Below are 24,566 nucleotides of genomic sequence, written 5' to 3' on the forward strand. Positions count from 1 at the left end.
ATTATTAATTAATTCCTGATTAGTTAACATCCTTTTCTAAATATATTCAATTAAATTCAAAACCGGATTGAACGTTCGTGTGTGCTCATAAAAGACCCTGAGGATTTGTTGCGGAGTTATAATTGTAAGTCCTCGTTGGACTCAGAGTAGAATTGGGGATCGACATTGGAGTAATTCTCGCAAATGTCCTTGTTTACATCATTTTTTTTCCTTCAACTATTGTCACAGCTGATCTAATGAAGCGTCATGAGCATAATTCTTTCTCTCCTACAATAAATTCTTCAAATTGTTAGGGTTATCATGCTGATTTTCAGTTTCTTTTTTCTTAACATAACCAATGTTCACAGGATTAACACCTTCGCGAATAATAAATAAAAAATAGCGCACTCTAAGTGTAATATTGTAGTCGTATTAATGAAATATTGGATGCGTTTTTGTATACCAAGAGCAATGTTTTTGTTATTAGTCAACGCTCCCTTAGACTAAAGTACTCATCAGCCATCCCAGCATAATAAATATTTTTTCTCAAACTCTTATTATTATTCTTTAATTTTCGAGGGAACACGTCCTTCGAATTGATAAAGGTAGTGAGTAATTAAATGTGAGTGTACTCATGAAAAACCGAAAGTAACGCCGAGGATTTCTTGGGGTAGTTTTCTTTTATATTATTAAAGCAAATTTTCCTTTAAGCCGGTGCCGTATTGCTCCAGGAAATGCCGTAGTGTAACACTAGTCTATCATATTTTTAACATATTGTTTTTTATGTGGGGGTGGCGTAACACCCCCAGGGAATTATTTTAGTCATTACAAAAGATAATTAATTGAGGCTTAAAAAAAGTGGAAATAAAATACATACTACATATAAAAAAAGTATCTAATAAATTATTTTGAAGCAATTAATAATAAGATCCTTAAATCCAAACAAACTTGTTTATCACAAGAAAAAATATATTCAAACCATGAATAGGGCAACATCATCCAATTATAAACGGTTTTCTAATAATAATAATTGATTGGTATACCTAATGTGTTACACTGTTACATTATAAAAAGAAATATATAAACCATTGATGCTATAACATGAATCAGTTTTTTAGTTATATCATATATTTATTCTGTTAAATATAACTTTAAATTATTTCGTAAATTTATTTAAACTATTTCTAAAATCAAATAATATTCGTATAATACATTGAAATTTTATGATCCATGGAAAAATAACCAAATTTTATCCGAAGTATTAAAATAAATGCCATAGATACTTGCCATAGCCCTTCAAGCTATATTTATATACGTGGTGCCTGAGCATAAAAACAATTTGGAACAAAACTAGAAAAAGAGAAAATCCCAATAGATTTTTTGCAATATATATGTACACAGCCTAATGTTTAATAGACATATTTGAGTCAATCATAATCAAATTATTCATATTTTTGGAATGTTTTAAGATACCCAATAAGTTGAGCTATAATTTGGAATCTTTATTTGATTAGAGATACTTATATTGGCCCAGATATAGTATTTTTCATAAAAAGTATCAATTTCTCATTATTTTATTGTGCCGATAAATTTAGCATACTTTCATTGCAATTTGCTGCGCATAAAGAGGGTTATTAAGAAAAACTTGTAGAAATAGAAATTCATGATAATTCGTTGTAGAACATATGGAAACATATAACTTAATGGACAACGCACTTGGGTGAAATTATTCTCTGGAACTCAATGCACTACGTTCACGCCCGATCGTTATTATTGAATGACAAATACCTCATGTATATATATGGACTTCAAAGACGATTCCTAGGTCAGATGGAGTAAATGTACAGGGTAGGGCTGCAAAACCTGGTCTGTTAATTAATGTTTATTTTCGCATTACTATAAAAAGGTTTAGTGATTATTTTTTGATATTATTTTTCCACTGTCCTTTTTATATAAACAAACTCTACTAACCATTTAGTCATTTCATGATCATGAACAAGCAAAAAGGAAGTGCATCTCAAATCTCTTAGATGCTGGATTTGATGTGATGAAGATTATTCACATAGTTAAGTGTTCTAGGAGCCTGGTTTTTAAGTTTGCCAAGATGAAACAAATTGAGAAGACCTCTTCAGGATATCAGGAAGTGGATGGCATCATTTAAAGAAGAATAGAAGGTTCTTTTTAAGTTTTGAGAAGAATATAAAGAATCATCCAACTTAGCAAATTAATCTCTCCGCCAACGACTTCTCTGTGTCTCCTAGGACCCTCAGGAGGGTTATAAAACATAACTTGGTATTAGTTTCTTTGACAAAGACCCAAAACTACCTTCTGACAGAGTGTATGAAAGCCAGTTGGTTCGAGAGTTTAAAGAAATTCCTTTCATGGATGAAGGCAAATGGGTCAATTTCACAATTGATCAATTCCAAAACCATCAAAACGACTGCTGGCTTGCAGAAACAAAAAAAAGTTCAAAAGGGTTAACCACACCATATATTCAGCTCAAACAATGGTTCTCGGCGTTGAGGCCTTCGATGGATAGAAGATGCCACCGTTCTTTTTAAGTCTAGACAGAAAATCGGCCAGGGGACCTACTATAAGGTGCTTAGATAAACCATCTTGCCATGGCTGAAGATCAACTTCCCTTAGGGGGTAACTACGATTTGACTCAGGACGGCACCCCCTCTCACACGTCCACCAAGTGCCAAAAGTTTTGCGCAGATAACATGACTTAATTTTGATAAGAAATTTTTTAACTTGCTTTTGTATTGACGGTCTACATATATTTTCACATCTCTTTTATGATTAATATTATGTATAATCTAATTCCTTGAGAAAATGCAACGTTTATACTATGGAAATTTCTCATAGTTTGACTAATTTTTTATGTACCTACATACAATAGTATTTAAACATGAAGTATTCGAGCATGGACTCAACTCATTTTTTTAAATTAGGGAATGGGCAATATGAAAATTGTAGTTAATCTTTTTTACGTAGTTAAAATCATGACAGCTAAGCTGCTATCCTGCAAAATATTCTTCAAATTGTTCCGGTTACTATTTTCGGCTTCTTTTACGTTTACTAAAAATAAAGCAAAGGCTTTAACTTTTTGTGAATGTGTGTGGGGGGGGAGGACGCTGAATATTTTTGTTCAATTTTTCAACTGATATTTAATTTTTTCCGACACTGATATGACAAAAGTAAAATGATGCCATGTCAAATTGCGTTTCGAAAATAGTTAAAGGGCTCTTTGATAATTAAGTTGCTTCATTTTAGATGTTGGGTCTCTTTTCTTGTCGATATTTAGGCAATAGATTTCAATATTTTTCAAATCCCTACCTAAATAATCTAAAAGTCAAATTAACATACTATTACATATACTATATGGTAGGTCTCATCCCCTCCCACAACTTCCACACTCCACCATCAAGATGGCCCAAAAGTGTTTAAGATTTATAAATCTAAGTGATATGTTTTGTCTTTTCTAAGTCAAGCCAGCTCCGCAAAAAATGTTGCTACGTACTGCAGTCTCCACTTCTCATCAAAACAATCTGTACATCAGCAACACAAGTTATGTAATACTAGAGAGAAACACTAGAAACAGAATGGAATGGGCTGTTGATCTTTTCCTTATACTTCATTGCTCATTACTATTTGTGATGTCATAAAATTGAAACAATGACGAATAAATCAATTAAGGAATACTTTTTTTTAACAAGTCCAATCTAGTCTTTCGACCGGTCCTTAGGACTATCTCTACTGAGACTGATTAAAAGAAAGAAAGAAATAATGCTGAGTCACGTCATCAAGGTACGAATTTCAAACTTTTTAAGACTGATATGCAGGGCTGAACATGCAGATTACCAAGCAAAAATAGACACAAAGAATGGAAACAGAAAATGGGTTGGAGTCCCTAAAAGCTACATAAAGAGGGTGATACGTGATTTATTTTACAATGGCTGGTGCAAGGGATACAAAGAAGGGCAAAGCATGAAATAAACAAACATCATGCTTAAAGAGCCAAAGCAAAAAAGAGTTAAACTTGAAAGTGAGAAGATGAATTTTCTAGTAAAAGCTTAAACAGTTCATTGGTCATTTTTGGCCTACCAGAGTAAATGGGAAAATAAATATGTAATACGTAATACAGAAATGGAAGAATCAGAGGGGATTTCCATCTTATTAACAGATGGTCTGTACTGTTGTATGAAAGATATCAAGTAATACAACAATATACAATATGAAGAAGTTCATGTTTTAAAATTTATCAAATGTTTACACCACCTGTAACGGTGCAAAAATTAACATGACAGGACAGGAGTTTTCAATTCTTAATAAAGACCTACATAATACTAGTCTCCATTAATCATGTCTACTGTCCTTATCTTCAGTAGTCCATGCTCTAGTTTACCCTGCTATAAACAGTGAGAACATAAATAAAACAATTAGCTTCCATAATTATATGAATGTATTTTTTAATTCTAAAAAATAAATTAAAAAGTGCAACAAGCAATTTGTCGACCAAGAAGGAAAAATGCAAGGAGTGGAAACTTTTTCGTACTCATCATTTTTGTTTCTTTTTCTTAGCTTCTGGTTTCAACATTCTATCAAAAATAGAAAGTTTACATTCATGCATACTTATACCTATATGTTTCTTAGGGTGGCTCCTATTGTGAACTTAAAAACCATGCAGAGAAAATTGCTGTGGAGATAATTCCAAGTAGAAAATTGCCATTCAGAAAATATCTCATCATTTTCTAACAAATTCAGAATATATTTCGCGCAATAGCAGGGCCACCATGGAGGTTAAAAACCACCACCGCTTCTTTTCAGAGCATTAATTTCCCTCTCCCAATAATTCGAAATGAATCCCGAACAAATTGTCAGTTTATAACTAAAGCCGGGACACCATGCCGATTAAAAACCACCGCTGTCTCTTCACAAAGCATTAATGCCCTCTCCGAATACTTCAAAATGAATTCTGATCCCATGGGTCGTTTAAGACTACAGCAGGGACACCATACAAGTTAAAAACCACTGCAGCCGCTTCTCAAAGCTTTAACAGCCCCATAAAATACATAAAAATGAACCCCGTGCGCATGGTTTGATTAAGGCTATAGCAAAAAAGCCAAGCAGGTCAAATACCATTGGCCTGTTGTTCATTTTGAAACACTTGGAGGAACCTAAATGTTTGTTGAAGTGTTTGCCTCTTCTCACATCTCTTTGTCTTCTGCCCAGTAACCTTGACCACTATTGACACGATTAGTTCAAACTTATTACTGTTTACCATAGTACATACATAAATTAGAAATAGTACAGATATGCATGCATATCAAAACTGTATATACATACGGCAAAGAACACGACCACACAAAGGGGTATTTGTGCCATTACAGCCGAAATTGATCATCGTGTTTCATATAGTATACACAATGGCATCAAACAAAAACCCCTCAGTATTGGTGTCACGACCAATTTGGAGTTGATACCCATAGGTTGGGAACCATTCATACAATTGATCATATTATAAAGGAGTGAATATTGAAACTACAAAAACTGCTAGACTGCCATAGGCCTACGTCACTAGTTTTACCATAAAAATGTATTTATGTTTACAGGCAAAGTTGGTATTTTAGCTTTATGTTATTAAAAAAAATTGAGGATATCGATTGGTTTTGTTTTAACTCTTCAAAATAAGATCAAATATTGGGAAGCAAGAGCGCTCATTAAAATATTAAGCAAAGTTAAAAATATTTTACATAGTCAAGTTTTATTATGTAGAGAACAAAACAGAGGATTAAGAGAGCAAACAGTAAAACATTGATATTTAAAGAACACCCTAATGTGCATTGTACATATTTTCAAGTCAAACACAAATACTCAATGAATGATACTTATTGTTATCAGTTGAATACATCAAGAAACATCAACAGTATAATTTTTTCTATTGTCAATCTATATGAGATAGTTGCCATGGGGTTCATTAAAATCTGAACACTTTGAATTTTAAATTCAACAAGATCTATTTAATTAATTAAAATAAAAACTCAGCAAAATTAATACTATAATCTTTTAATCATTAATGTAGCCATCCTTAGCGGCAATTAATCCTCTGTCATGGCGTCCAAGTGGTGGCTGACAGTAGCTTTTAGAGCCTCAGTTTTTGAATGGCGGTCACTGCAGGCCTTCCCTCAACATAAATCTAAACAGTGTATTCGTTGTTGTTGTTGTCAGGGCTGTAGGGGGGGGGGGGCAAAAGTGTCCAAAAATAACTCAAAAGATTCCATAAAAACACATTCAAAAGAGTCTTGGAACGGAAGATATGGGTTTCTTTCATTAATGGGTGTTCAAAGTATCATTTCCACACACACACACCAGGCTCTTTCCACCAATTTTTTGATAGATCTCTAGACAGTCTGATGTGAAACTGTGATATCTCTTGCATGGGCCCTCATGGACTTGAGGGCATTGGTCTGGGCTGTTTTCTATAACTCGTCTGAGTCCTTTTTCACGGACCTCTTCACCCTCTCGAACATTATGGACATGCTGACGGCGTATTCGGTGGTCCTTGAGACACCAATTACTTGGAGTGCACGAATGTAAATTTGTCGATCATGTTCAAGTGTCAATTCTCGACTTTTATGTAAACTAGAGAAAATACATTGAGATATGAATTAATTTCAATAACAAAACCTTCATTACTTATTGAATTAGTAGGTGTTTAGATTTAAATGGACCACCCAGTATATTGAAGTATTCCATTGATTCTTAATATTAAAAGTGTATTCAATTTTAAATTTATAAAATATTTACATATGTGGCTTGTCAGCACAAAAGTAAACTTGAATGATTGTTTTCTCAAAATTACATCTGGATTAAATTTTTTTCTTCGACGGATTATGGTCAATTTATATCAACAAATTAATCTATTCATAGTTTGGTAGCCCTGTAAATTGCACTTAACGTTGGAAAGAGTACAATATTAGTAAATTTTATTTGAAAGGGACCATATTATAGCCAAATAAGGTCTATTAAATCAAATAAATGTTCTAAATTGATATTACAACTTTACCCCCAATTTTGAATACGAAGTTCCTATAATTGACCGAAATATATATATAAAATATTGGGCAGTTTGCATACCTAATAGATGAAGTAAAAAGTTCTAAGCGTTTTTTCCTTTATTTTCATAATAAAATTAAAATAAATAGATAAAATTAACATGCCGGTCCAACTCAACGATTTCCATTATTTAATTGACATTTTGTTGATTGGCCTACCAGATCTTGCCTTATCTTCGACGCCTATATAACCAAAACGGAATCGTTAGACCAACAGCTTGCTTCTGCATCTGATACTGTATTAGGTCTATAAGAAGTACATTTTTTTCCTACTAGGGTTTAAACATTATACATTGTTTTACAACAAAGTCAAAATGGGTATCACAAATATCATTCAAGTGTTATGGCTATCAATTACTCGTGACCAGAGGTGTAGCAAGCACATTTTTATATATTTTTAGCCCCCCTCTTCTTAAAATTTTATCATATATATTTATATACTAGACTACGTTTGCCCAGTGTTGAACGGTACATTAGGAAATTAAAATTATTTTACTTAATATTATGAGGAAATAAATACTGTAACATTTAGAAATTATTATCACTACATGTTGGGGTTATATGTATCGTTTCACCACTTTTTTCATAAGGAGATGGAGTAGGTTTGACCGGCGTTTTCCGGGACAATAAGAAATTGAAATTAATTATGAACTCTTCTGTTTCTTTTTTAAAGAAGATTATAAGGTTTAGAGAAGAAAAAATATTCATCCTTCATTTCATTCTCAAAAATCATTTATCTTATTCTCTTTTCTTAATTTATTCTTAAAATCTCTTCTTTTTTTTTTTTTTTTTTTTGAAGTGTGCAAAAATACATACCAATAAGCGACAAGAATCCTTTTTAAAATTTTACGGTCTTTATTTTTTGTTTTAAATGAAATAGACATTTGTTAGTCAAAAATTTTGTTTTTGGAAAAATGATATTTTAAGGCCGCTTTGGCCTTGAAGGCAAAAAAAATGATATCAAAGCCATGTTTTGAGCTTTAAAAACCTTTTTTTTTTAAGAATACACAATCCATTGGTTTGGCCGTGATTCTATGACTTTCTCTCTCACACACACACATATTCGCTTTTGTATAAATCAACTATAATATAATATTATAGTACGTGTCTATCTGGCCGGCCACGGATTAGCAAGTTTGTCTTAGTATTCGTAATTTATATTTTATTTTGTTCATATAACATTCAAACATTATTGTTATAGACCGTTCTTTTCATTCTCAGTGGCAAACTTTCAAAATCGGCAAGGGATCAATACTTATTTCTCCATCACAAAATACACTTGGCCATCACTTTCAACGCGTTGTATTGTGTTATATTATATTTTGACGTGTTTAAGTCAAACCAACTCCCAGTAATAGTTGACATAGCACAAAATTTTGCAACTGCCTCCAATTTCTTCTACTCGTCAAAGCAGTCTGTTATTGTGACATAAGAAGAATAAGTCAGATATATATGTAAGATGATAATTCATCTCTCGAATTTATAGAGTCATTTAATTCATCATTATCCAACATTCTACAAAATGTGAGACTATGTATTGTGACATTTCGTGACTTTCCGTATTCCATTCTATGTAGTCTATAGCAGTGCTTCCCAAACTTTTTTGTGTTCGACCCTTAAAATATGTAGATAGATAATATGACACCCCTATTCTTCTCATTGATAGATGAATATAAAATTGGAATAACTGAATACTTGAACAAACTAGATGAAACTACTGATACAAAACTAAAAACCTCATACCCAGAAGGAAACATAATTTTTTGCTGATTGTAGCACCATCTCTTTGTCAGGACGAGAACTTTTCACCTTACCCTCGTACCAAAATATTTATATATGCGTTTAAATTGATTGCAAATAATAACGATATGAAGTTAACAATGTTCTTATAGTCAAAAATTTGGGGGAAATATTGGATGAATCTCTTCAAGTCTTAGAGAAAAAAACAATATTGTTTATTCAATAACTTTAATTATGTTTGTAATTATAATTCAATATGAAGAAACAATTATTCACAAACTTGTAGTAGTAGCCTCTTCAATGTACCATATAAGACGTACTATCACCTGTTATTTTGCCAATGGCAATTTTTTAAATGTACTTATCTGTGATATGATATCATTATCATTTTTAAACAAATAACAGTTATCCCACCGGAAATGGACCTTGTTTACATAGTATGTAAAATAATGGAGCAAAATATTTCAATACCTTGTACTAAAGTAGCTACAATATAACATTTGGCAGGGGCGTCCATAGGGCTATATTTTATTTATTATTGTTTTGCTTTTTTGTTGTTTACATTTTATTCCGTAAAAATATCCATAAATGGCGTCTCCTTCGATATGATGAAATTGAGCACGTCAGTGTAACACTAAATACAAATTACTAATAAAGAATACTAAGCAAATAATAACGTAATTATCATTGGGTATGTAAAGACATTATTAGTAAGTTACTTGTGATGTAAATTTTAAAATAAATCCCAAAAATTACATTTTTTAGACCATTTTCAGAAATTCATAGCTATTTAATAGTTATCAATATCTCTGAGTATATTAAGGCCTCTTTCAACGACAATACACCATGTGTACAAAATTGTATTAAAGGTGAAATTTACACCATTTGCTTAATAGAAATTGTCCACTATTTACTTAGTTTTGGTAACCATAGTGAGAAGAGGGGCCAACTCACTGCATCTCTCATACTTGGTAGGATTGCTCTTATTCTAATTAAAGAAAATGGAACTTTTACCAACCTTTGGCGTCCCTTAGCCATCCTCTGCGAATCTTACATAATATTGGCTGGGGTTCTAGCAAAGCAATGGAGCCTTTTTGCTAGGCTGGGAGTAAAGTAAAAAGGTTTTAAAAAAACAAAAAAAAAACCAGACACATCGGCGATATTTCTAGAAATATTCAAACTAGACTTGACTCAACTAAGCAGAGGAATGTTCATTCTGCCATAATTTCTATTGATTTTGATAAAGCATTTGATACCATACTACATAATTTTCTGCTCAGATCCATAATTTTTTTTTTACTTAAAAGTTTTTTAGCCCCATCCGAGCTTTATTATATTACAGATCATCAACAATGGATTGATGGGCATAGGAGCAATCGTATAACTCTTAGCAAAAGTAGTAGGAAGGGATGCCCTGAATCCTCATGACTATTTGTTGCAGCTATGGAGATCATAAATTGTTTTCTACTTCGAGAATTTCAAGTCTTTGGTGTGGTCTATAGAAATAAATAAAACATTTGTTAGATTTATACGGAGATGACACAATAATGTTGGAAGGAAACCCTGAAAGTCAACCTAATAAGAATCGAACGCATTTTAAATTTCTTTAAAAAATGTAGTAATATATCAAGCCTAATTATGAACAATGAAAAAAAAAAATATATAATCCCTATGAGAATGTGGAAACTGGGGATTTTGACTATGGAGTGATGTTGTAAATATTTTAGAAATTCAATGGACAAATAAAGGCCCTCATTACTCAAATTGGGCATCGTTAAACTCAATGGCAAAAATTCAATCTTAAGAGGAGGGTAGATCTTTATAATACAAAAAAATTTCCTAAAATTATTTATTCTGGCATAGCTATTCTATCTGTGGCAGAAAGGGTGTTAAAGGAAGAGGACACTTGGCGGAGCATCTTTTTCACTAAAGTTACACTCAAACACACACAATTGGGGGAGGGGGGAGGGGATTTACTCTACTGGTAAACATTTTACCGTAAATATATTTGACGATATTTTTTGATGTTACTCGGAGAACTAATTTGGAGTGGAGATTTCATTTAAATAATTCTGCAATATTTAGGATTTTGATTTTGGAATCAGATCTATCTCATTCTGCTATCAGTGATATCTTAAGTGAATTTGCGACAGCTCACAGAGCCATGTGGAGTCACCTAGCTACAAATCAAACAGTACTGTGGATATTATTAGACAAAAATATAAAAAAACTATCTCTTCAAAATATTCTATGACCTGTTGAGTTAGAATGAATTGTATTGAGGGATGAATTCATGACACTACATGACATGAGTCCACATAACATACCAAAAAGAATGGAAAATAAGGATATTAAGGTAATTACGTAATATATCTATGATGGAAGCAAGTTTACTTCATAATTCCAGATTTCAACAGAAAAATCAAATTTTTTTAAACTCAGTAAAAATTAAGGCAAATTATTTAACGACGATGTGCATGATTTTTCTGGAGTGCCCTGGATTGGAAATTATAAGGGAACTCATAAGGTTAAACATATAGATGACTGAAAAAGGCTGCTTAAAGAACACGGTGTTGTCTGGTTTTTCCTTCATTCATGCCACATATGATCGATCCCTCATCTAGTTTAGGCTCTCATACCCCAGAAACTGGATAAGGAATCGATCACATGTGACATGGAATTGAGGAAGAGGATTTTTTATGCTACATCGAGATACCTTACATTCTCATTGAAGACTGCAGGGCTCAGGGTGGGTATATGTCTGTGACCTAATTAAATATTTCCCTTCTGCCTCTAAAAGACACTATAAAACAGTTGAATTTTTTATCCGGCAATACAAAAACAAGGAGGAGGAGGGAAATCACATTGAAAATGGTCAAATTAATAGAGAAAATTTAAAAAATATTCAGAAAACATTCATATAATAACTATTAGTATATACTAATAGTTATTATATGAATGTTTCGTTGTTGTCTAAAAAGATCCGATAACTCTAATTCTATTTCTCTTGGATTATTCAGGACCGTTAAGGTAAGTTACAACGTCTCATCATGGCAACTTCTTCCCCCCACCCAAAAAAAAATTACTCTTATTATTGCCTCTTGTAACTTAGTATAATTATTACGAATATAAAAAAAATAATGTGTTATAAACTACAAGTAACATATACCAACATATATGTATCTAAAAAATAGTCTAAAGTCCATTTTCTATTTTCTTCAAAAAATTCCCAAATTGAAATTCGCAAAGTAATTTGCAAAAATTATATCTGCACTAATTTTACAAAAAAAAAAAGAGTTAAAAATGTTTCTTATAATTGTAAAAGAAACACAACCTACCAATATTTTTTTCTTACTTGCAAAAACAAAAAAGTTATGAAGAATAATGCTGTCGCAAAAATTATCTAACAAAATGTTCCAGAAATTGAAAACATTCAACTGAATAGTTGGTGTCTCAAATTTTAAGTCAAAAATGTATCGTTTTATGGCATTTCTTTTCAAAATATTGAAAAATTGATCTTTTGATGAAAAAAGGGGGGCGGAAAGAGAGAAAAAATGAAAAAAATTGAAAAATTATTCAGAAAATGACAGATATTTTAGTTAAACATCAATTTCTCCAGACAAATTTCTACAAACTTTATTCTATTTACTAATCCTACTAATTTACTATTCCATTGAAAGCTCATTTTTTTACACCTGAAATAAACAAATTTGCAATTTTCACCGATTTCTTTTTTTGCCCATAACTTTTTTCATTTTGAATATATTTAGAAAACATAGTTATTCGTATAGTTGTTGTTTGAAACGCCAATCTCTTTTTGATAAATCACTCAAACTGCTATCTATTCTCCATGAGCTGCAAAAAATGGTTTTTGTGTTTTGGGCATTGCATAAGCCCCCTTATATGACCCCCCAAATCGACACCCCCGTCCTAGTACGCCCAAGCTCAAAAAGAGACCCATGCAAAATTTCAGGTCCTTAGTTTTATTTGTTATCTCAACTCTATACTAACTTTTAACCTGATAATCTTTTATCATCTAGATTTTCGGTGTGATCAATGTGTATTTTTTTTTTTTTGTTATCAATTCATGTCGCAGATGTGCTGTCTATATTAGAGGTCTGAAAAAGGGAAATTAATTGTAAGCCATAATCCTTGCTTATTATGTGCATTGTAAAGACCAAGCAAAAAATTTGAAAAAATCATAGCTATTCACAAAATTTTACAAAGCTCCATATTTATTTACAAAAAAAAATTAAAAATTATGTGCATTCAGATTAGCAAATTTTTTATTTACATTAATAAAAAATAAAATTTTTTGGAAAAAAAAAATAATTACTGTTTTTGGAAATTAGGATATTTGGAGAGAGGCTACAGCCCCTCCAGACCGTCCCCTGCGGACGCCCCTGTTTGGATTATATTACCTTGTTTAGTTACAGTCAAATCCGATTAAGAGCAATTCTCTTGAAAATAAACGTGATAGTCAATAAACAAATTTATATAAAAACAAAATCCTGCATTCATTCATAAAGTTATTTTTAGGCCATACCAAGCTGAGTAAAAAAAAGTTTTACTTTATATTTAATAGTTATGAAATATGAACTGTCCAACTTTTTGCGCTCACCATACTGTGTTTTTCATTCCTTCTTTATTCTAGCATGCATTATAATTTGATGGGCAACAATTAATCTCGTATTGTTTATCATGGGTCATTTAAAGTGAAATCAATAATTAAAAAGGACATTTTTCAAAGCACCATCAATAATTTTTTTTTCAAATTTGGCATATAATTCAATAATAGTAAAAAACTCAAAGATCCAAAGTTTCAGCCTTTTATGTTCCTTTTTGATATTTTTGAAAAAATCGATCTACATTAAAAATTATTGAATTGATAACTGTTTTATCCTTTTGTTGCATTTTACTGTAAGAGCTAAAAGAATGAGTTTTTGCCCATAAGTTTTCCACTTAAATGCTACAAATGAAAAAGTGTTCTTAAGTAGAGCCAATTTCTGAATAATCCAATTTAAGTGGAGTATGTCCCGTTCTGTTTAGTAACTTCATTCCAACGAAAATCCAACTTCATAATGTTCTTCTCGTTCCAAGTCATATAATTGTAAAAAGGAGGAAAATAACTTAAATCCTCTTCGCAACGACGATAAAACTTATTATACTACTTTTGTACAATCCATTTAAAATATACGTATCGTAATTCTCGAAAAAAACTAATTGAATTTGTCTGCTTTTAAAAGATTGTATTTTACTCCCAAACGAAGATATTTGCAAAACTTGAAACTAACACAAGGAAAATAAGATTTTGACATTTTTTATATACTTTTAAAAGAAAAAAACAGATAAACGAAATGAAATCGTAAAAGGTTGAAGAATGCGTTATAGTGGTGTGCAAAGAAAAAATACTACAATTACTAAGAGTTCCTACGGGCCTGCGCGGTTTACATGTATTCAACTATTCTGTCTATGTATGTACTTGGAATCAATAACCACTTGGCTTTGAATAAGCAAAAGTAGAAGAAGTAGTTTCAAATATGCCTGTATAGACCTAATATAATTTCTATATCATAAAATTCATTTCATTTTCGAGATCAGTGTGTGGAAGTAGTGGTTTAGATTAATTCGTTTTATATATCAATTATGTGTATACCATGAATGTTACTTAAGATTCAGTGTGTTTTGTGCTTTGAAACATCTTTGTTCTTTGAATAAATAAATTATAGTTGAAGGAGAACACTCTGTAGCATCATGTCATTGGATCATGAAAAACTCTCCTTAGAATTAAGGTAAGATCAGATATGTAACCCGTCAACACACAACAAAAACTAAAACAATTTGTGTTCTTCAGCGAATTATTTTCCATTTTTATCAAAAAGGATCATTCTAATTAACCCTTTGGATATTTTGCAAAGTGCACTTACAGTAGTCAAAATTGGTCATCAATATAAAAAAACGAGATAATGACGTTATGTTTTTTGTTTTTTTTGAAAGGTCATATCGGGATCAATATCTACTTCTTAAATCAAATACAGATGTTAAACACTAGCTAAAGCTTTTGGGTATCTTAACTCATCCCAGAAATTTGAATATAATGCCTATAATTGACTCAAATATATTTATGAAATATTTGACTGTATGTAAATATATAGGTATGAAGTAAAAAAACAAGGGATTTTCTACTTTTTGTGATTTTTTTAATCCTGATACGCCACATATATATTATGATGTAGGTAATTACATATCTAGTTAGAAAAGGATGTTTTAACACTTATGTTTTCGCCTTAACGATGCATTTGCTGCATGCAGGCTGAGAAATGCATAGGTCATATTTTTATGACTGCTAAATTATGTTTTTATAACTTCGAGTATTAAAGTTTCTCATTCCCCCGGAAATTTTGTTCGAAAGGATCTCAAAAACAAATTTTTAAATTGCAGGATCATGATTTCACGAGTATTATAATTTGTGCTAAAAAATGTCGTTTTTATCCCAAAAGAACTTTTTGCTCCGAGTTCACGAGTTGAGTTCTGTTTTAGTGAATTTGTGCATATATTAGACGTCTGAGGTGTTCCAGCTGTAAACTTTATCACAGTATACTTATATTAATGATTTTAAATAAGGTCCGCTCGCCACATCGAGGCTGATTAAAGCAGCGGGTTTCAACTTATTGTATAAACATAAATTTTATCTTTTCTATACGATATGGCCAAATTAGAGGTTCTTATTTCTCGGTAAAAAAGATTCCGGGAAACAAATGAATAAATTACAGGATCCTGAGAAATATTGAGATCTTGTTTGTAAAAAATATATTCTTTGAATTTAAGAATATGCATAAAATAAAGCTTTTTAAGCTAGTCTTACTCATATATTCTCAATTATTGTTTTGGTCATTTTTATTATAATCACTACTAGTGCAATACCTGTTTTTTTTTACACCCCGTAGTTCCCTCGTTTGGTAATCCTGTAACACAATCCGACAAAGATACAAAAATAATCAGTAAGAGCTCATTTGTAATTAAAAAAAAAGAGTACATATAAGGTTGTTATCGTTGCAAAGTTCAACCATTCGAAACATTTATGTATTTAGCTCAATATATACATTCTATTATAGTAAAAGGGATTCTTGGTGCTTATAAATGTGGTGGGGTGAAGTTTAAACTGCATTGAGCCCCATTACTTCACCTTTATAGCCTGAGAGCCGGAGTATTTTGGGAAATGAGGAAGGTTCATTGATACTCAGAAAGGGGCAATGGATGATTTTAACGTACCTCAGGCCTAGCAGTTCACCTGCACAACTCATGGGCTAGGGGTGTATTATAGAATATTAGAAGGTTTCATTGGTGCCTATAAAAACGTTGATCGTTGAGTTGAAACATTATTTTTGCCCAACACTTCACCTTTACAACCTGAGAGCCGGGTTGTATTTTAGAATATTAGTAGGGTTTCCTGATGCTCAGGGAAGCGGCAGTAAATAAATTTAACATTAATCGGGCGCAGCAGTTCACCTGCACAACCTGTGGGTTGGGGGTGTATTATAGCATATTAGAAGGGTTCCTTGGTGCTTAAAAACGCTACGGTGGATGAGTTGAAACTCTATTTTTGCCCATTACTTCACCTGTACAAACTGAGACCCGGGATGTATTTTGGGATATGATGAGGGTTCCAGGATGCTCAGTGAAGTGGCTGCGAGACTCAGCGTCTGACCCAGAATAAAGCAACAACTTCCTCATCGCGTGAAACAAGAGTCCCTATATATATATACTAGTAAACTCATACTTATAAAACCAATATGAGAATCATTCTTAAAATTTTACGGTCTATATTTATTTTTTTAATTTTATGCAGAATAGTTATTAATTCATTTTAATTTCTTATTGTCCCGGGCAACGCTGAGCAAACCTACTCTAGTACTTTTAAAGAACATTAAAGGCACAAAATATTATATTAATTCGGGGAAATATCTAACGTATATACAAGTACCTTTTTAGAAACAGGCTATAAATAGACAAAAGTTAAGGTGTGCGAAAAGAAATCAAAATTCCATCTATTTTGAATAAAATTCTGCTATGCACATATCCTAATATTTGAAAAAAAAACATTTACCTTATACATAAAAGGTTCTATATAATAGGGATTAAGGAGTAAGTTAAGCACCTTCAAATCCCTCTAAGTAGAATTAAATCCATGGATACAACTTATAAACCCATTATTTGCAGACATGAATGAAATCAATATCATTTCAAATCATCTGATATGGCCCTTTACTTTATTGTATTGATGTTTTTACCTTCTTTAAATACGATTTCCAGTTTCTCCAAAGGATTGGTTCAAAAATATGATTGATAGAAACTGACTACAATTTGTCCAAGAGAAAAAGTTTAATAGAAACTCAATTTTGGGATAAACAATTTAGCTTGATTTATGTTGACGTCCCGTCTCGTATATGCACATTAAACTATGTAAAAGTTAAATTATGAGGAAAAGTTTGAACTAATATATAATCTATTGTTAATATAAATACATAGATTAATAGCTTTGTATAAAAATCCTTGTAAAATGAGGGATTAATGGTACATTTAGATCGTCATAAAAAAAGATAAATAGACTTGTTTTTTTAAAATACAATTTGATTAACTTAATTTAAATTATATATATATAATGAAAGATTAGACTGGGATTTTATGTGCATGTTTAATTTTTTTAGAAATGAAGTAATGTTTCACTATTGTAGATTCCTCAAAGGGTATTGAATATTTTCTTCTGGATAATTACTGGATACAAGCAAATCTTGTTTATATTTTCTTCAATTGTCGTTTGGTTTGCATAATGAAACATTATAAGTATAATTTTTAGGTCTGGACTCTATAGATATTAACAAAAACACAGGTTTTTTATTTGCAAAGTCTATTATTATACTCTAAAATTACCTAACCAAAAACGTAGAATATAATACAATGGGCACAATAGATCCTTTAAAAGTTTATACGAGTATTTACCAAGTTCAAAACCTAGTATAGAATAATTATATTATTTTGCATATTTGCAAAGCTTTTTTCCCAATAAGCTACAAAAATGAATTCCAATGTTGTTTCTACAATAAATAATTAACTACTAATAGGAAAAAAAAATAATATTCTTTTTATTGCAATTGCTTTACTCTTTCGATTATGAATCAGTTAGTCCCTACATATGTAATTTAATTTATTATAAATTATGTTTACAAAAGAATAATTAAGGATTAAAGTAAATTTGCACTGATATTGTATGTCAGACGTGGACTAGGTGCAAATTTAATTAGGATACACTTTTTTTAATGATTTTTAATAAAGGCCTGCTCGTCACTTGAAGGCAAATTGAAGATTGTTATTGCAAACAAAGAGCCATCTACATATATATTGAGTAATATATGACTATTTTTCTTGATGTACGATATGTCATAATTAAGTTTTCTTATTTCCTTGGAAATTGTCTTTGAAGAGGATCTCTGGAACCAAATTTAAATTACGGTGCCCTGGGGAAATATTGGGATCGTGTTAGTAAATAATAAACACTTTGAAATTTTATTATTAGGTGTTGTAAAAGGAAATCCATTATTTTTAAGGGATTTGAATAAAAAATATATGTATAAATGTTTATCTTCTTATATGACAGTTGGACTCGTCGATTTTATTATTTTATCCACATATTTGACAATTGTGGATCAAAAAGAGAGTGGTGCATCTTTGACGTCAAGAGATAGTGAAATGGAATAAAAGAAGCTAAAATTGCACCTGATCGGCTATAAAATTATGAGGAACCATAAAGATTTTTCACATTTTAAGCCATCTTGCTTGCGTGTTTGCTTTTATCGATAAAAAGACTGAAAATATGCCATTTTTTTTTCCTTTTTTCATTTTTGACACACGCAACTGTCAAATAGGTGTTTTAAGTACGAAATCATGCATTTCCAACACCATTTACTGTATTGGGAAAATAATAGATTTATTTTTACCACAATTATTATATCTAAAGTGTGTCATAATTAAATTTATAGCTGCTATTAATTTGGAACTACCAAACTAATTTATAAGATCATTGCGTATAATAATCTTCAACCACTAATAATTATCCTTTACAAAATAAGGAGGTTTTTTTATGTAGAACGTTTTTTGCCACGATGCATATCACGTTTTTCCCTTTCAGGTAGTAAAAATGTAAAATATGGCAAACTTATTCCAACTAGCATTGTCGGCAGTAACTAGACGTCAGCTAAAAGACCAACTTTGTTTTAATAATATAGAAGATAACATAATATAATTATATAAGAAGTTTCAATATTTGAATAGAAGAAAGAAGATGAAGCATGGAAAGAAAATCCAAGACTTAAACGACCTTATTAATGGCATAAAAGTAGGGTTTACTTGCAAATTAAAAGTTTTGGTTTTTTTTTTACTAAATACTTTTCGTTGTCGGTAATATATATATTAGTGTTAACTTATATGAAAAGGACATGCCAATAAGCTATATTGTCTTATTGGACTTTATTTAAATGTATGTTAGACAAAAAGATATATAAGAATATTTGAATACACCACTCTATATCTCACAGATCAAATTCCAAGGAAACATACTATATTTATAAATATACATGTGGTGTGTCAACATAAAAGAAATCTTGAACAAATATCAAGAAAATGAAATAAATCCCTCTCCTTTTTACTGATCCAGGAAATTTGACTAAATGTTGGTATTTTTTAATTTTTCCAGTTCAAGTAAAGTATGTATTATGTCCGAAAACACATTTCCAGAAAGCTACAATATGTATTTTCCAGAAAATTGTTGATTTTAGTAAAGCAGAGTTGTTGTTTTTTTTTTGTGTTGGAGTAAATAGTCGAACTCAACTTTTTAACAGTCTTTTTTAAGAGTAATTTTTTCCTCACATATAACAAAGAATTAAAATCTTCATGCATATACCTTTAGACAGGGTGAGACTTTGATACCTACCTCTCCCTTCAACTTTACTGCGAAACAACTCTTACTTGGAATCATACTATTATTTCTTTTATATCTAATAATGGCAAATAATAACCCAAATAGGTAAATCCATGCACGATCCCTCTTTTGTATGGAAGCAGCACATTGAAGACACACCCGAGTTCAATCATGCATACAAGTTACAACTACAGGGTAGTCCAGATAATTTGGAACAAGAAAAAAATGATAATTAAATGCTTGATACAAAAATTCCCCAAATTTTCAAAAATCTAAGATACAATTCAAGCTTAGAATAAGAATGTTGAATAAGGATTGTCGTCGGAGTCATTCCTGCATATGCTTTTACTAGATACGGAGTGGGATTTCTGTTTATTTCCTTTCTCGAAGAACTGTTTGTAGCTTATCTAATTTAATGATATTTCGAAACAATATTCTTCAAATTATCTTAGTTACAATGTCATTTTATATTTCTTTGTTTACCATACTGGCACAGGTTATTACTTATAACTCTAGTAATAAGTGACGATAGTTTCTATATTGTTCATTTTTCCATGTATGAATATGGTTTGTTTAGGATCTTTACTTTTTTTTCTCTACTTTTAATGAATTTCTATTATTTTTTCCTAAGATTTCCATTTTATATTGATGTGTAGGCATACATTTTCACACACATCGAACCAAGCCTATAAATTTTTTCTTTGTGTATCAAATATGAACAGTAAATTAAATTGACTGATTCATATATGTAGGTTTATGGAATGAAAGTTTTTATCCTTTAGGGGGATTTAATAAGGGAGTGTATGTACATTCCTTTAACCCAAATAATATTTAACTTTGTTTTTATCCGGGAGGGGGAATAAATTAATGAGTAAAATTAAAGAAATTTTGAAGATTATTATAAAGATTTTCAAAGTGACTACTTTAAATTGTTCATTTATATTGATTACACTGCTCAATATCAAAAAATGCCTCAAGAACGAAATATGCTGAACTTATGAGAATTACATCTCTTGATTACAATTATGGCCTATAGTTTTTGGTATTTTTAAATATTTTTATGATTCCATGCTTTTTTAAGCACTTGGTGTTAAAGATGGGGATAAATTATTTGAATAGTTTTTAAAACCTAACATTAAAAGATTTTAAAACCATTTTTAAAAGTTTAAATTTTTTTTTATAACTCGAGTTATCTTTCTTTCGATTTGAAAGTTGTTGTTTTTTCTTGAAAGGCACGTAATTCCAAGAAGAATACATCTATAAAGTGTAAAAATATGGCATTTGATGTCTGAAAGTCTGAGCTTTAACTGGAATTAAAGGAACTGCCTCTTTTGATTTCATAATACGTCGAGTCAGCTGTTTTAAACCATACAAGATGTAATTAATAAAAACACCTGATAAGAGAATTAAGTACATCTTTGTTAACGGGCCAGCCACATATTCATTTTACAGATGATCATTTCTAAATATTAAATTTGCCCATAACAATTCAGAGTTGCCCAGAAAAAAAATACAGCAGGCTATCTACAATATGTTTTTTTTTTTCAAATTTTCCTTTTTGTCCCCCGAGATTGCGAGTTAATAAAAAAAACTCGATGTCTACGTAAGTTCTTTTTAACATATTATGCAACTTTTGTATCTGACGATGAAATTAATGCATGATTACTCTAGTCTACACTTATTTTGACTTACTTTTATACAGCTTCCTTTAAAGGAAGACTTATTGGATTCTATTTAGAAACTCTGTGGTTGGATTTTTGTACGTTTGTGATGCATCAACACAATAACAATAGTCCTAACACGTTCTGATACATTATGGTTCTATCAAAATTGGCTCATTTATACCCTAGAATATGAGTTACAAAAAAGTGTATTACAGTCATTTGCAAAAGCTTAAAACTACCTGGGATGATTTCTTATTTTTTAGAAGAAAAGGGTATTTAAATAATTTATTTTTAAGTTGAATTCTTTGACTCGGTTCCAAAAAATTTCCCTTTTCCGTTGAACCCCATCCCTGGGCTAGAGCCCATATTTAATTAAAAAGACTACTTTTGACTCTTATCATATTCTTTCATTGCCGTGACGGTCATTTAAATGGAATTGGTGTCATCATCGATGGGTTAAGAGCTTATTTACAAAAATAGAAGATAATTAGTTTAATAGAAAAACATATATAAGCCTGACTCATAATTGAGATAATATATATATATATTTTTTGTGGCAATGGATTTTATATATAAGAGCCTCAAATATTAAAAATAAATATAAACAAATATTCTTCAAACAAAAATAAAATATTTCTCAAATTTACGTACAAAAAGGTATCAAATTGTCCTATATTAAATTATTTTCTTCCTAATATGTAAAATGTACAAATGGAGATAATAACTCGTGAAAAAATAACATTTGAAGTTGAATAACTCTTGTTTGAGGGGATCAGTTAATTTTGTTCGAAATGCAAACAACCGTGTAGTCCATTGAAATCTGAACGCTTACTAATTTAATAATTAATGGAGGTAGAGTGATTGAAATTAATTGATATTTCGATATATTAAAACATAAATAATGAGGTACAATACAAACAAATCTGAGATCTCTAGTTAACCGTACACGTCGAGAAAATGACACATTTCCATTCGCGTACTCCAAGCGGGAACAGGACACCTCCCCCCGAACAAACTACCCCCAGCATTAAGCCCCGACCAACTATCCCTGTCCAACTACCCCTCTTCCTTTAACCCCTCACCAACTACCCCCTGGATCCTTTACCCCCCCATCTTTATCCATTTATATTACTGAGAAGTACAGTTAGTGTATGAGAGAGGGTCAAAGTAATAAATGAATGTTATGATTACTTGGATCTGTTGTTGACCAACAAAACTTTCAAGTTCGAATCGGAAAGTAATTATAACTTCTATAAAGGCCACTTTTGATCCCAGCAATGCAATAATAACCCATCTCATCCTTTGCAAAACTCTTTTGAACTTTTTTTTTACACTACTGGCTTCTACAGTCCTGATGCCAACCCCTTTTGGGCTCATGTCGAGGGGAAAGTCAGCAGTATCCTTCATCCAAACGCCGATTCCCTCAAAGCCACTGTCAGCCAGAACTGGGACTCCATGGCATGTGTGACAGGCCTTCCACCCCTTCCTGTTCAGATTTTTAAAGAACCATTCCTTACTCTTTTTTTTGTTATATTTCAACTTAACCGTACTTTCAATCATTACTTTTTATCAATTGAGACTGATTTTACATCAATTTATACAAAAATTAGCAAACTTCTTTTAATTTGAATAATTTTCTCTTGAGTTTTTACAAATGCACTAAGAAATCTGTTTAAAGAATAGGAAAAGAAATTTCCAACATATGTTGATATAAAGCTATATTAAGTAGATTGATTGTAATATGTTTAAACAAGCAAAAAGTTGTCCATTTAAGGGTTGCTACGTAATGAGATTAGTTCTAGGACATTTTGGTAAAAGCCAATTGAACTAATGTCACTTTTCTGAAAGGACACTTGCTGAAAAAAATCATTCACTGATTGATTTACTCGTTCGATCGTCCCCTACACAAAAAAGTCCATCAAATACAGATCCGGCGAGTTTGGAGACCAAAAGTCCGGTCATTTTATCATTCATTGTACATATTTCGTAATAAGTTATTGAACTATAAATACGACGTTATTTGAGTTATTTAACGGATATTTTCAAATAATCTGTTACGTATTCACCACAAAAAGGATGGGTCAAATCCCTATTTATGTAGAGATATTGTTATGTAATATCTTTAATTTTTTTCCACTTACAAAAAGCTTCATTCGTTCTGCTGTCATATGCTTCAGGTATGAATTATCTTCTTTATTCTTTTTTTTCGCAATATATGTATATATTAAGAGTGTATTTAAACAGTATGTTAACACACCCGCTGAGAATTATATATTTTTTTAATTTATCTGTAAAGCGTTATTATATAGGAAGGTAGACAGGGTTGACTAGTGAAACGCGGACTCGAGAGTTTACTTTAATATTACTTTTAAAAAAATATTTTCAAAAATAACAAAATAACCCACATAGCTAAGTCCAGCGGGTTAAAATCTAGCGGGGAACGGAGCCACATCTCTTTGTGCCCAAATCCAGCCATTTTATCGATACAAAACTTTTGGTACTTTCCGGACGTGTCCTCTCCCAGAGAGATCTTCGCAATCAGCCTCCTGGGGAACTTCATAATGGCCATAATCCTTGCCACTTTAACTTCAGTGTCTAGAAAATCTGAGATATCATATTCTTTGGCTATTTGCTCACTCATGATGAGGAAATTACGAAATATTTTTTCAAGTTTGTTTATTCACAAAGGATGGTTGAACCTGAATGTCAAAAATAATAACTCAGCATTCCTACATTAATGAGAAAATTAACATATGATTGATTATTACATTTAGATATATAATTCTGTCCAAGAGATCCAATTCCAGCCAGTTAGACAGTCGCATTTCCTTTGTCCAAAACATAAAGTTCTTACATATTTTGGTTTTTCCGGAATAAATCCTGTTTCAAATATCTCATTTGGACTAACCCTACCAATTTAAAATTCGAGCATGACAATAGATTTGTGAACATTAGTTTAAGTTATCCAGAATCAATAGCTATGAAATGATTAGCGTCGTTGGGTGTGTGCCCGTCAAAGAGGCACACAATAACTGGTGCACGGAGTTCGTATTTGGAGGGCATCTCATAGACTTTCTACTTTTTCCTATA

General features: G+C 31.3%; 1 protein-coding gene across 7 annotated transcripts in view; it reads left to right on the plus strand.

The window, feature by feature from the left end:
- The window catches only part of LOC121118515 (uncharacterized), a 255,692-nt gene that overhangs the window by 114,350 nt on the left and 116,776 nt on the right, over positions 1-24,566 (plus strand). For 2 of the 7 annotated variants that reach the window (XM_071888749.1, XM_071888758.1), the window contains exon 1: positions 14,335-14,629. The exons of the other annotated variants lie outside the window; for them this stretch is intronic. In XM_071888749.1, the coding sequence (XP_071744850.1) occupies positions 14,592-14,629 (38 nt within the window). In that variant the 5' untranslated portion in view covers positions 14,335-14,591. Of the gene's footprint in view, positions 1-14,334; positions 14,630-24,566 lie in introns of those variants that run through there. 7 annotated transcript variants of the gene reach the window in all.

Source organism: Lepeophtheirus salmonis, chromosome 5 (genome assembly GCF_016086655.4).
Source record: "Lepeophtheirus salmonis chromosome 5, UVic_Lsal_1.4, whole genome shotgun sequence".
NCBI lineage: Eukaryota > Metazoa > Arthropoda > Copepoda > Siphonostomatoida > Caligidae > Lepeophtheirus > Lepeophtheirus salmonis.